The 14,243-nt window shown below is 41.2% G+C and overlaps 3 protein-coding genes and 1 pseudogene across 3 annotated transcripts; 1 reads left to right on the top strand and 3 right to left on the bottom strand.

Annotated features, from left to right (window-relative positions):
• Positions 1-1,423: 1,423 nt before the first annotated feature.
• LOC149108777 (uncharacterized) lies at positions 1,424-4,103 on the bottom strand (annotated as a pseudogene).
• A 326-nt stretch (positions 4,104-4,429) lies between these two features.
• On the top strand, positions 4,430-6,355 carry LOC110068633 (uncharacterized). The gene has a single exon (XM_089293304.1). The coding sequence runs from the start codon at positions 4,538-4,540 to the stop codon at positions 6,113-6,115; it is 1,578 nt and encodes a 525-aa protein (XP_089149430.1). The 5' UTR covers positions 4,430-4,537; the 3' UTR covers positions 6,116-6,355.
• Positions 6,356-6,472: 117 nt separating this feature from the next.
• Positions 6,473-10,791, bottom strand: LOC149108776 (uncharacterized). The gene is made up of 6 exons (XM_089293828.1): positions 10,242-10,791; positions 9,627-9,712; positions 8,766-8,897; positions 7,984-8,581; positions 7,428-7,575; positions 6,473-6,584 (listed from the first exon to the last, which is right to left on the bottom strand). The coding sequence occupies exons 1-6, from the start codon at positions 10,318-10,320 to the stop codon at positions 6,473-6,475; spliced, it is 1,155 nt and encodes a 384-aa protein (XP_089149954.1). The 5' UTR covers positions 10,321-10,791.
• A 680-nt stretch (positions 10,792-11,471) lies between these two features.
• Positions 11,472-14,227, bottom strand: LOC110044204 (uncharacterized). Its single transcript, XM_020749711.2, has one exon. The coding sequence runs from the start codon at positions 13,558-13,560 to the stop codon at positions 11,986-11,988; it is 1,575 nt and encodes a 524-aa protein (XP_020605370.2). The 5' UTR covers positions 13,561-14,227; the 3' UTR covers positions 11,472-11,985.
• Positions 14,228-14,243: the final 16 nt, after the last annotated feature.

Below are 14,243 nucleotides of genomic sequence, written 5' to 3'. Positions count from 1 at the left end.
TTTGAAATGTCAGTCACTTAGCCATTTTATCGTCGCCTTCAAGTGGATAAAGGTAAGTTAACTGCCGTAGAAAATTTGTGAAGCTGACGTTTTGAGCATCAGCCCTTCGTCATAGCAAAGTGGCCTATCCAGTTCAAGTTGATAAACAGCAAAGTGTCCCTCACCGCAGTACAACAGCTCCTTTAGAAACTAATTCCTTTGTTGAAATATCAATGCTACTCTTTGTTTCCTTATCCATATCCAAAACTAAGAGGCCATTTAGAGCTTGTGTTTCTAACAGGCGTCGCGATGACGTTCAAAAGCAGCGTTCATAGGAAAGCAAGTTGAATGGAAAAACGTGAATGAAATGTATTAAAAAATAAAGGAACTAGTCCGAAGGTTTTGACCTACGTTTTTATAAATATATACATACTACACAGCTTCACGTTTTTTTTTTTTTTTGAGTCGCGGAGATCGAATGGCCCAAGCGCGTGGCCGAGGGTGGGAGAAGTGGGGAAGATTTACTGGCTGAGAATTGAACCTGCAGTCAAGCTCCTGCTGTCGGCTATTAACTTATAGCTGAGATCTGGGATCTGAAAAAGTCACTGATAGCTGAGGAATGGGTTGAAATTTTGACTGAGAGTCGAGAAATTGTCAACAATTTAATTGAAAAACTAAGATTTCAGCCCGGGGGTACTCTCAGAAAAATTGGGTGGGGGCGTGCGGCCCACTTTCCAAAACTTACCCCTATTTAAGACCAAAATCTGCGATTTTCCTTACACTCTATTTGTAACCCGACCAACAATAAAACTGACCCTATTTCAGAGTACAAAAGCAGAAACCGGCACAACGTAGGATGATTTTTTGAAGGTGTACTGTATTTCTGCTGGCCAAACTAGACTTCTTCAGGTACAATGAGAATTTTACATTGAGACGGTTTTTTTTGTAGCATATTTTCGTAATACCGGAAATACGTAAAACTAATTGACAGTGTAAATTAAAGATAAGCATACGGTAAAATAAAATATCATCACGATGTTCAGACCATCAGGATCAATTGTTCTGCCTTTTTGAATTAAAAAAGCTTCCCTGGCCTTACGGATAGAGTCTCGGTTCGAAAAGATTTTTTCGATGGGGACTAATCGCGTGTCGTTAGCAGTGTGGTTAGGAGAGGACAGGAAATGTTCTGCGGCTGTAGTAGGTTTAGATTTGTTGTTAGGGTTATCTATGGTACGGCGCTGAGGTTTGAGGTTTTTTAGTGTCACAGGTCAGGTTAGATTTTATGGGGCGCGTTTCTCCGGTAGAAAAGAAGGTATATGTAGTAAGTCCGTGAGAAATGTAGGGACAAGTACAGTTTTTGCCACAACGGAAAGAACCAGAAGGAAGTTGGGGATTGGAAGAATTAGAAGAGAGTGTAGCTGTAACTAGTAAGTCACGAAGGTTAGGCGTTAGATTACTGCTCTGAATGTTTCGTTCTGACGACTATACAATGGAACGACGCAAGACATGAAAACAAAGGAGATCGGTATCCCGAAGGCAAGTTGAGCTGAGAGAGTCGCAGAAACCTTGGTAGCCTTCTTGACTTCCCTAAATCTCTCAGTTTCGATGTTATTAACAACTTCTCTTCCGACAAGTATAGAATTCATTAGGACATTCATTAGGCATCCAGCGCTTCTCGTGTAGTCAGTGTAGTCCATACACTTGAAGGTAAAGAATGTCTAAAAATGCACCCAGTAGATTGACGATCAACGAATTGAGTTTCTTTACTAAGCGCCAGCCAAACATTGTGATTATGAGAAGAAATGGCAACATTTTCACCACAAATAATTCTGTGGTGTCTGCCATTTTATGCGGGAGCGAGTTCTGATGTCTCCAATGGGGATTAGACTCTCTATCATAGCAAATATCATGGGCTTGGAAATCCAAAACCAAAATGAAAATACCAAGCGAGCCGAGAGTCAACTGAACCTCAAAGATTTTTATGCAGAAGACATCTTTCACGTCTTTCCAAAGCCGAAAGCGACATTCATTATTTTGGTGGTCGAGATCTTTTCCAACCCATTTTGCTGTCGTCCCCCGAGGGTGCATCGTACTCCTGAAAAATCGTATCATCGATGTCAAACTTTTGAAAAACCTCTAAAGGATCCTGGCCTTGTATCAACGGAGCTTCTTCAAGAGTTCCCTGACCCTGATAAGACTGAATCACTCCTGCGGTGAATGTTTCCGTGAAATAAGCAAAATTCCCGCATTGACAGAACGCGTCCATAGTTACAAATACTTGCAGCCAATAGCAAATAGAAAACGCGAACAGTAGTATCTAGTGCTGTGTTTTTGATCTTGATGTGGAAGGATAGTGATGTGGGCAAATTCCTATTCTGGGATAAACACTTACTAGGCATGAGGCAGTATTTTATTGCATGCAGCGGAGTTTTATTGGCTTGCAATCATGATTGCTGTCAGTCTTATGACATTCACTGTTAAGTTGCTTGATTCGGACAAAAATGGCGAAAATAAACTCTGACCTTCCGCCTAGTCGCCTGGGTATCTTGTCTAGATTAATATTAATATTATAATTCTCAACTTATGAAAAGAGTGAACTTCCGCTTTAAAACTCGGGGAATAAGCGGTCTAGACGAAAAAGTTGTAGTTGACAATTCTCTGCTTTCAGAATACTGTAATATTTGTGGTCATCAGGTTTCCGTTTATGGGCCAAGATCGGCTAACGGATTATAATGAACTATTAGACAGCCTCGAGGAATTTTGATAGCACTTTATCCTAATCAGTATGACTCGTGAATGACGTGCTTAGGCAGATGGTTAAACCAGGAGCACATGATGTCATCTTGTCAAACAAATCGATTTTGTCTAATTTTGTTGTTTCTGCGTCACTTCGTGCTATGATTAGGGTCAGTCAGACTTCAGTGAGTAGGCGGTTCAGATAACGAAGAATTCAAAGCTGATCGCTGCTCCGCATTCAAGAAATTCATTTGAACCCAATCTTATTTGATAACTTAAATGTTCAAGTGCATTTGCGACCAAATGACTAGGCTTTTTACCGCACGAGCCTTCCACCTCGTGGAAAAAGGGGCCAGGGGTGGTCAAAGTGGAAATTGAGAATTGAGAACTATGTTTTCGAACCTGCACTGTTGTCTAGCCCGAATTTGAAGTCAGTTCGACTTTGTAAAATCAACCCCAGCAATTGAATCTTAAATTTTGAAATCGAATTTCCTTTGCGAATTAACAATTTTAAATAGGAATTTTAACCTTTAAAATCGACTTTCGATTTTCAATGTTTGTTACTTTTGATGGCCACTCTCGGCCACCTTATAGTGGTGCCATCATGGATAATGCAAATAGTTAAGTTCTTTTTTTTAGTATTTCATATTCATGTTGTATCTAGTACTATTGATGATTGTAATTTACAATATAACTTAATTTATAATTTTCTACCTCCTAGTACAGCTCTTGCCGATTTAGGAGTTGTTTTAGTCAAACAGAAGAGCTTCCCTTTTGTTGGTCTTTGTTTGTTATTCCACTCTTCGAGCGTTATCGAAACGCTCCTTTTTCGTGACAGATTGGTGTGGACGGTAGGCCTACATCAACCGTAGAAATAAAGCTGCGTTTTCAGTGGTGGACGGGGACTTATCTGAATGTTCCAGTGTGACAAAATAAACAGTGACTGCCCATGGCGTGATCGAGTAGATAAACCATCACACAAGTAACACAACCAGTAACGAGCTAGTTATTATTATATGGATAGCTCCGTGAGCGGGCAAGATGAATCAAATTCTGCGCTGTGATTGGCTACCCGAGCGGGCAAGATGGAGCTATCTTGCCCGCTCGGGACTACCCGCCGTGTCCCGCAAGAAAAATTTTCCCGAAAGCCATACAAGAAATCCTTTATTGACCAAGCTTGTTCGGTCAAGATGGCTGGATATAGCTGGTTTTCACATGACGTCACTAAAATTCGAACTACAAAACTATTGATCTTCCTGAGATTTTACTTAAATGATGTATAAGAGCAGCTGAAAACTAATATTCATACAAATTTTCGCTCCGAATGGGTACTTGGTTTTGTGATAGACTACGCTTGAATTTCTAAGCTTCTGCGTGACGCGGCATTTACATGACGGCCTAGAGAGCTGTCATGATGGTTAAAAAAGTGACTTATTTTGGGGAACTTGGCTATCTGAACAGTTCATGTCTTAGAAAAAATATTATTTTAATGTTTTAGAGTTCCTCGAGGGATAAATTCGCGCTTTTGTTGCAAAACTCAGTGACAGATGTTTCTGTTAATTTCCGGCCGCCATGTTGGACGGAGTCTCGGTCCATAAACTCGCAATAAAAGAACGAGGCCAATATCCAGCCATCTTGACCGAACAAGCTTGGTCAGTAACCCATACGTAACACACCTAACTACACCTGTCAAAACCGCTGGCCAAGGAAAGAAGCAGATCGCATTACTGTAGGTTCGAAAGCGCCAGAAAGATCGAACTCAACTAAAACCTTTCCTGTATCGTTTCTTTTAGAGATTTGTAGTTCATTGTTTTGATAATTCATGGCTTCGTTTACTCTAGAGGGCCTATTTGCTTATCTCACGGAAACATTCACCGCCGGAGTAATCCAATCTTACCAGGGACAAGGATTTCTTGAAGATGCCCCGTTGATACAAGGACAGGATCCTCTGGAGTCTTTTAGAAAGTTCGACGACAATGATACGATTTTTCAGGAGTACGATGCACCTCCAGGGGACGACAGCAAAATGGGCTGGAAAAAATCTCGACCGCCAAAATGGTGGATGTCGCTTTGGAAGGCCGTGAAAGATGTCTTCTGTATTCAAATTCTTGGTGGTTTGACTCTCGGCACGCTTGCCATATTCATTTTGGTTTTGGATTTCAATTCCGTCGATCTTTGCTACGATAGGAAGTTTCACGGACATTGGAACTCGCTTCCGCCTACGATTCAAGCCATCATTGTCAGCGCCGACACTGCAGAAGCATATGTATGCCAAATGTGGTCATTTCTTGTTGTAATCACAATGTTTGATTGGCCCTTAGTGAAGAAACTCAATTTGTTGACTCTCAATCTACTGGGTGCATTTTTTGGCACGTGTTACAGACTTTACCTTCAAGTTTTTGGAATATACCAGAAGCCTTGGATGTCTTTTCCTTTAAATGCTTTATTTCTCATCATAACCCTAATGAATTCTATACTTGTCGGAAGAGAAATTGCCAACAACAGCGAAACTGAAAGATCCATGAAAGTCAAGAAGACTATCAAGGTTTCTGCGATACTCGCAGCTCAATTTGCTTTCGGGATTCCGATTTCGTTTGGTCTTGTTTATGGCCTGATTCCATTGTATGGCCGTGTGCAGAACGAAACATTCAGAGCAGTCATAGCTGGTGCTCTTCCTCTCGTCACGGCTATACCAAAGGTCATAGTGCGTTTGACGGCCCAGAGAATCGATTTCATTCACCCTGGTGACTCTCACGTGCTTTTAAACGCTCTGTACACCGCATCCGCTATCGTTTTCCGTGTCATGCAAGCTGAGCTCTCAAGTCTTCGTTTGTTCATTTTTCTGAGCTTTGTGCATGGCGCTGTGGACTTGTTAGAGAGGCTAACCATTGTTGTTCGAGATTATTTGTGGTACTTCATTTACAGGAAGCTTAAACGCAACGCGGACGCAGAGGCAATGTTGAGCGCTGATAAATTTCGCACTCCACGAAGCATGCGATTTATTGCCGACATGAGCATCCAGATGATTCTCGGAGAATCAACGGCTTTGATAGCAGCGGTTGGCGCCATCCAGCTGTATGGTTTCATGTACAACAACAACAGTCTGTCCTTTTCCGACATGCATTTGATTGCCGACTTTTTTATTCGCGTTTCCATCGCTCTTAGCATTGATTTCGTTTTTAATTCGTTCTCGTTTTGGCTGCAAATGTCATATTTAAATATCGCTGTGGTACGGGTTTGGAAGAAGAAATGGAGGAAGCACATGCTTGTAGGTTTTATTTTAACTTCTGTGACATTGTGTTATTTTACCCCTTATTTGTTCGGTGTCGTAAGAGAAAAGAAGACTTCGCAAACTAAAATGCGTCTTTTTAACTGCACTGGACCCTTCTCAAGGTTCTGAGAGGTCATCATCACTAACACACTTTTTACATGCTGGTCTAAAGTTCTCGTGCTGTTTAGCTTTGTCGGAAGAAAATGTTAGAAAAACTTTTGCATAGAACATTGACTCTCTCCTCCACAGAGGCTTCCTAAGGGAAGGGGGGACACCGACGTGAAATCGGGGTTATTATTTCTCCCCAGCCGCCTGAACTACCAGCCTAAACGGTCAAAATCCAAGCAAAAATCTGCTGGTTTTCCATAACTTTGTTTATTTCGTTTTCTTCAGAGAACTTTGACGTTATTGTTATATTAACAGAACAATTCAGAAAGTTTTTCTTTTTTTTTCAGACGAAAAAAGTCAATAATGTAATGCGCCGTGCTACCAGCTATTCTTACTCTTTCTGCGCTTTTTCTTCGGCCTTGGCCGCCAAATTGGTTTCTTTGGAGCAAGGGGTAAATTGGCCGCAGTTACCCTGTCTTTGCGAGCTTGCCTGCAAGACGAAAACCAGTAAATGAGTTAGTTTTCATAAGGTGGGTAACTCTTGATAACTGTGGGTTTGCAATTATCAATATTAACAACTGATCGAAGCAAACATGTGTTAATTGCGGCTACGGTGTCCGGGGTCACTTAAGCAAAACTGACCAATCAGATTACAGCACACGAGCGATGAATACCTACTTAAAGTAGCTCAGTCACGGTATTTTGAGTTATTTTTGCCAGGTACAGAAGTACATGTTCAGTAACGAAAACCTGAAAATAACAATTTACTAAGATAGAAAAACACCAGAGAGATCATAATAAACCATAAAGGAACACGGATGGTCAAGGATGGAGAAGATTAACACGGATTACAAACGACGAACTTAATTGAAAAATTTAGGCTGAACTTTCAAGATGCGCAAACTGTGATATAGCTCCTTTAAGTCGTTTGGAGTAGTCAATCAAAATCCAGTCAAATGCAAACCCTTCTGGTCCAAACATGTTTCCCCCGCTGATGATTGACTGAAGTTTTCTTTCTCTTCAATCGACGATTGGTTCATTGCATTATTTGCGTTTGCTGTTATTGACCCGGTGTGGCACGTTTTCCTGGCGTGTGCAAGTCTCTGACCTGTCTGCTGTCCTTAGAGCCCGATTGCTGTGTCACAAGGTAGCGACATGCAGCTAATTAGCTCAAAATCCCCTTGAAAATCACCTGCGACCTTCAGATATAGAGTGTACGTTTGAGGTCTGTGGTGAGTGACGAAGGAGAACTCAAACGTCACGCTATCGATAACGAGAGTAGACTGGGAACGAAGACTACACTGCTCAACGGGACTTCCGTCTTACAACTCACCATAGTCGTCGAATGAAGTTCACTGAGCACGCAAACAACAAGTAAATGGCAAGGAGAGCAAAATTCACGACAAAAACAGCGGACATCATGTAGAAGACATCTTGCCAAGTGGAGGCAGCAATGCGAGCCTCAATGTGATTCACATGGCCTGTTGGAGAAAACGTGAGAACCAGATGACTAAACAGGGCAAGCCAGAAGAAACCAAACCAAACCAATTCTAAGTTTCTACCAATTAACCACACTTCATTGTTAAGTTTTGACAATACCAAGGTCCAAGAAAACTGGCGGCCTTTAGTGGCGAAAACATCAACGCCTTTTAATAATCTCTAGCAGTCTATCACCTACTTTTCTACACTTTTCAGGTTTTTCTCTTTTTTTTTTTTCACTCAAGCAGAAAATAAACGACCTGATGTTGACTAAAAGAACCGTATAGAAAGAAACAGAAAGGGGTCAGTAATTCACTGGAGAATTAATATTCGGGTGATGCTTCACTTCTCACTCAAAACTGAATCAATCGAATTTATTATCACAGCGATCAAGTGGATTCTTCACTTACTGTCTAAATATCCATAATAGAACTTGACAGCACCATCAGTTACATAGTTGCCAGGAAGAAACAATCTTCCAATCCATGTAAGTCTATTCCAGATCATCTCGGCCAGCCAAGTAACTTCATTCCAGTTCCACTCGGTCAGCCATGTAACTCTATACCAGGTCCACTCGGCCACCCAAGTAACTCCATTCCAGGTCCACTTGGTCAGCCAAGTAACTCCATTCCAGGTCCACTTGGTCAACCAAGTAGCTCCATTCCAGGTCCACTCAGTCAGCCATGTTACTCCTTTCCAGATCCCATCAGCCAGCCATGTAACCCCATTCCAGACCCTATTAGCCATCCATGTAATTCCATTCCAGACCCTTGCAGCCATCCACGAAACTTTATTCCAGATCCACTCGGCCATACATGTTACTCCATCCCAGACCCTAGTAGCCACTGCTACCGTAATGTCATAACATTTGTTCCGTGCCTCAACCATCATTGTCCACAAAAAGTCCCATGCCCTCGCCATTAATCCGAGAGTCCTGGGTCTGAATGTTTCGAAGTCCAGACATGTGGCATTTCGGGGATATTTAGGGCATTCATTGAACTTGTGGATCTGACAATAGATTTGACAAGAAATTTCTAAAACCGTCTTTCACACAGACCAATATGTGTATTGTGCTAGGTGTGAAAGTTATTTTAAGAGCTCTCCGGCACACACATATAACCGAGAACTTAACTGAACTTAGTTCTTTACTGAGAACGTATTACCTCACGTAGTAAAGATAAATGTTCGATACCTTGTCATATTTGGGTGTCCTGTTACCATTGGGTGAGCTGTTGTTATCTGCCGAGCCCATGTTCTCAGTGAATTCGAAAACCAATTTCATGTCCAATCTGATGGAGTTGATTTGCATCTTAACGATGTAATCCTGTGCCAAGTAAAATAGCAAGTTACTGCAAATGACTTTTCTTTTTTCGTCGAGTTTTAAGCGACCTCTGATTAATAATAATAATTATAACTAATAATAATAGTAATTATAATAATAATAATAATTATGACGGTCTCTCATCTCATTGTACAGTAAAATTGGAGGAATTTATGAGGAAGAGGCGACTTCTACGTCGGGCCAACGTGTCCCATCTTGTGGAGTTCATTCCAGTTTATGTAGCATTAAAGCGATTAGGATTATTTGTATTCCTTCAGGGATGGGATAATAGTTCATTAGCCGGTACCCATTTATACGCCTGGTCCCAGTTATTCAAAGCTTGGATAACGCTATCCACCGGATAAATCGCTATCCGGTGGATATGCGTTGACAAAAATTAAAAAAAAAAAAAATTAAAAAAAAAAACCCGCACTATCCACTGGATAGTTTGATTTATCCGGTAGATAGGGTTTTCCATCTTTTGAACAACCGGGGCCTGGATGGAGAGAGGCACCCTGACAGTAAATTGTCTTGCCCTGGGGTCTGGGGAACGGACCTGGGGGGTGCGGGGACGGACCAAGCGATCGCGAGTCCGGCTTAATAAAAATCGGTGCACAGCGTAACGCGCCGTACAACAACAACAACAACAACAACAACAACAACAACAACCGGCCAAACAAACAGAGAACAATACAATATGGCCTTGAGCTGGCTTTTTGCAAACTTACGCACCTCATGAATCCAGCTTCCCGTGATGGTCGTGCCATGGATAAAATCCTTGAAGAAGAAATCCAGTTTCTCAACAGATTGTGGAGTTTCTGCGAAGATCAATTTATATAAATTGTAACTTCATGAATTTCGGTTAAAGCGAAGGAACTACTTATTCATTTGATGGAGCCTTTTAACAAGTCAAAATAAAGGAAAACGAAATTTAAGTATGTATCCATTTGTTTGTTCGTCTCGTTTAATACATACTTAAATTTCGTAAAATTAAAAATGTAACCGTTTAAGCGCGCGCTTCAAAGAGAAAATACCGAACGACGCTCGCGCAATGTTACCAAGTGAAGATTTCCATGACAACCATGATTGTTTGTGTTTTCCGAAAAAGTGAAACATGTTTTGTCTGTCAACTTTCCCAACGGTGAAGAACCAAACATTTTGTTCTTAAAAGCTGCCGTGAATTTCTTCTTTGCAATCAGCCAATAAAAACTACCTGATTTGTTTAGAAACCCTAAGTATCCATTTAGAGAAAAATGCATTTTGTTAGTGTGTAGGGTTAAATCTTTTTTTTAGTGTGCGACGAAAAAAGAAAACAAGAATAGAGATGAAACACACGAAAAGACTCACCGTCTCGTTTCAGAGGGTGCGTAAGATACGCTAAAACCAAGAAAAATGTCAAGGCCGAAAGCGGAAATATCACCTCCATGCTTGACAACAAAACTTTTTTCTTCTCACAATGAACGCACAACTTGACCGTTCCGCGGAAAAGAGCGAAGTGAAAGGTGACGTCACAATGAGTGTCTTATGACGCAGCGCGCGTGGAACATATTGGCTCGTTCCCAGCTTTTTTTCCACCAAGTCAATTCAGTGTGCAGTCTTTTTCCGAAACCATTCTGTTTAGCTAATTAAATTAAACAGAACATGTTCTTACCTGTAAAAGTACTTCGTACATTTGGTCGAAAGTCGAGGCCAAGGGAAACACGTGAGCTGCAAGGTGAACAAAATCCTGCTCTGTGATTGGTTGCCTTAGCGGGAAAGATGGCGCTATATTGCCCGCTCGAGACCACCCTCTCTGTCCCGCAAGAAAAATTTCCCCGAAAGCCATATAATAAATCATTTATTGACCAAGCTTGTTCGGTCAAGATGGCTGGACATTAGAGAGGTTGAGCATGACGTTTACGGCAAACGGCAAACGGCAAAAATGAAACTTTTGCCGTCTCTCTTCATTTGTGTGTACAGTTGAGTGAAATTATTTGTATTTGCAATTAATAATAGGAGAAGTTATTCCATTTTTGTGCGCTTTATTTACGGAGTAGAAGAAAAGAACTCAAAATCAGAAGTTATCTTTGCCGCTTGGTGTCTGCCGTCAATGTCATACTTAATCTCTCTATTAGCTTTTTTTTTTTGACGAGTTCATGGGCCTCGACTTTGTCTCGAGTCCACAAACACGCAAAAACAAAAAGAACTTGGTCAATGTCCAGCCATCTTGACCGAACAAGCTTGGTCAATAACCCATTTTTAGCTGCACATGAAATTTTTTGCTTTAGTCAAGGTTCTAACATATCGTTTTGAGTACTCTTCATATATTTGTTCTTTCTCAATGGGTGTTCCGTATTGCATTATCTTAGTCGATTCGCATCTATAGGCTCTGCTCTAGCGTCGTTGAATAGTTTAGCGCAAACACTTGTGTTTAAAAGTTACTTTTACGCTGTGTACGTTTGCCCTATGAACGAATTGTATGCCTTCCTCTTACCTAAACGGTTAGTGAGAGGGGTTCTTGCTTGAAACATGTTTGTCCGATTTTAAGAAAATCAAGGACTACTTTGAATGATTACATTTTTGACTTGAAAAACCATAACCGTTTAAGTCCTGGTTTTAATGTGAGACATTCGAATACTTGAATGAACATAAAATTTCTTCTGTTTGAACTTAGCCAGTTGCTCATAAGAGATCAGACATCGTTGTTATTTTTGAATCACATGGAAAACTAACATTTTCAAATTTTAATTCGGTCAGGATAGAGGATCCGCATCAAAACCAGCTAGGACTGATTTGTCTTCCTCATTAACAATTATAATTTATTATTATTATTTTTGTTTATTTATTTACATGCTTTAGCTTTTGTATCCGTGAAACATGTGTCCGTGATGGACACCGGATAATACGGGCACTTTTGCAGTTGTCCTTTTGAATTGTTGTCCGTATTAACCGGGTTCCACTGCAATACAATAATGGCTTCGTCGCTACTAGAAATGCAGCGGCTTTCAGTCGTTTCTAGTAATGCAGCTGTACATTACGCTTAACTTAGACTTCTTTCGAAGAAAATTCCATCTCAAAGTGTACTGACAGGACGGTCATATTACTCAACTTACTAGAACTCAGAAAATGGTCCCGTACAGTTAAAATGACGTACTGAAGCACCTGATTTGTGTTTGTCTTTTACAACAGCGAACAAATGGGTGGTAAAGTAACACATTGTCACAGTGGTCAGAATTAGACCGACAACCATGTGCTTCCTCCATTTCTTCTTCCAAACCCGTACCACAGCGATATTTAAATATGACATTTGCAGCCAAAACGAGAACGAATTGAAAATGAAATCAATACTAAGAGCGATGGAAACGCGAATGAAGAAATCTGCAACCGGATGCATGTCGGAAAAGGACAGACCGTGATTGTTGTACATGAAGCTATACAACTGAATAAAGCCAACCGCTGCAACCAAAGCCGTCGATTCTCCGAGAATCATCTGGATGCTCATGTCGGCGATAAAGCGCATGCTTCTTGGAGTGCGAAATTTATCAGCGCTCAACATTGGCTCTGCGTCCGCGTCGCGTTTAAACTTCTTGTAAATAATGTACCACAAATAATCACGCACAACAATAGTTAACCTCTCTAACAAGTCCACAGCGCCGTGTACGAGGCTGAGTATTATAAACAGTTCAATACTTGTGAGCTCAGCTTGCATGACACGGAAAACGATGGCGGACGCGCTATACAAAACGCTTAAAAGCACGTGCGAGTCGCCCGGGTGAAGAAAATCGATTCTCTGCGCCGTCAAACGTACTATGACCTTTGGTACAGCCGTTAAGAGGGGCAGTGCACCAGCTATTACTGCTCTGTAAGTTTCGTTCTGACGACCATACAATGGAATGATGCCATAAACAAGACCAAGGGCGATTGGAATTCCAAAGGCTAATTGGGCTGCGAGTATCGCGGAAACCTTGATCGTCTTCTTGAGTCTCCTGGGTCTTTCATTTTCGCTGCTGTTAGCAATTTCTCTTCCGACAAGTATAGAATTCATTATGACTATGATTAGAAATAAAGCATTCAAAGGAAAAGACATCCAGGGCCTCTCATATATTCCATAAACTTGAAGGTAAAGTCTGTAACATGTGTCAAAAAATGCACCCAGTAGATTGAGGATCAACAAATTGAGTTTCTTTACTAAGCGCCAGCCAAACATTGTGATTATAAGAAGAAATGTCCACATTTGCACCACATATGCTTCTACGGTTTCAGCGCTGACAATGATGGCCTGAATCTTACGTGGGAGCGAGTTCCAGTGTCCATGTAACTGTTTATCGTAGCAAAGATCGACGGAATTGAAATCCAAAACCAAAATGAATATAGCAAGCGTACCGAGAGTCAAACCTCCAAGAATTTGAATACAGAAGACATCTTTCACGGCCTTCCAAAGCGACATCCACCATTTTGACGGTCGAGATCTTTTCCAGCCAATTTTGCTATGGTCCCCCGGGGGTGCATCGTACTCCTGAAAAATCGTATCACTGTTGTCGAACCTTTTAAAATCTTCCAAGGGATCCTGGCGCTGTATCAACGGAGCATCTTCAAGCAATCCCTGTCCCTCGTAAGATTGAATCACTCCAGCGGTGAATGTTTCCGTGACATAAACAAATAGGCCCCCTAGAGTAAACGACGCCATGAAAGAATTTTTTTTCTGGCTATGAAGAGTGAACTGCCCACCTCAAATCACGGGGAAATTAATAAGCGATGAAAGCGGAAATGTTAGAGTTAACGATTTTCGCTTTCATTTTCGCTTTCGAGATTCTGTAATCCTATAATATGTAATATCCGGTTTCCTTTTTCGTGACTCACAGTCACGCTCTCACGCTTACTTGTTTGCATTCTTCCCCATGCATTTTCCATTTTCGAGGAAAAGAGAGACTGCTCGGAGTCTGTCATTTTGAATGAGATGCTGTAAATATAGTCCCCCTTCGCAGACGGCCTCTGGGCTTATCATGCAAGCTATCCTCATTCCTCCTTCGGCGTTTGTCTAATCAATTTGAACGTAAATGACTTATATCGTGACAAAGTTCCTGAATGTCCGTCGCGAGGAGTAACGCGATCACGAGTTACACAAGTTTTCGTAGAAAAATTGATTACTTGATCATTTTATACGTTTCGCGAATTTGAATAAAGTACATGCTCAGTCACTCTCGAGCTCACTGAGACAAGTGCTGGATAACCGTGAGTTACAGTCAAGAGAAAATCTTGCTACAATACTGTGTAGGCTTTCTATTTAACCTCTTGATTGGGTTAACAACTCTTCCGACGACCTTCCTGTTGTTGTCAGGTCTTGTCAGTTCTCGGAATTGTTTTCGCGGC

The sequence above is a fragment of the Orbicella faveolata genome, unplaced genomic scaffold, assembly GCF_042242905.1.
Source record: "Orbicella faveolata isolate gen_17 unplaced genomic scaffold, um_ofav_v1 contig_25, whole genome shotgun sequence".
NCBI classification, from domain to species: Eukaryota; Metazoa; Cnidaria; class Anthozoa; order Scleractinia; family Merulinidae; genus Orbicella; species Orbicella faveolata.
The sequence above is the reverse complement of the archived record's forward strand: the minus strand, read 5'-3'. Positions and strand labels throughout refer to the sequence as shown.

Bases quoted from the DNA above. Each gene is read 5' to 3' on its own strand.
- LOC110068633 (XM_089293304.1), top strand. From the start codon at position 4,538: ATGGCTTCGTTTACTCTAGAGGGCCTATTTGCTTATCTCACGGAAACA.
- LOC149108776 (XM_089293828.1), bottom strand. From the start codon at position 10,320: ATGGAGGTGATATTTCCGCTTTCGGCCTTGACATTTTTCTTGGTTTTA. The intron at 8,582-8,765 runs GTATCGAACATT...ATCTATTGTCAG, and splicing joins GGACACCCAAATATGACAAG to ATCCACAAGTTCAATGAATG. The intron at 7,576-7,983 runs GTAAGTGAAGAA...TTTCTCCAACAG, and splicing joins CTATTATGGATATTTAGACA to GCCATGTGAATCACATTGAG.
- LOC110044204 (XM_020749711.2), bottom strand. From the start codon at position 13,560: ATGGCGTCGTTTACTCTAGGGGGCCTATTTGTTTATGTCACGGAAACA.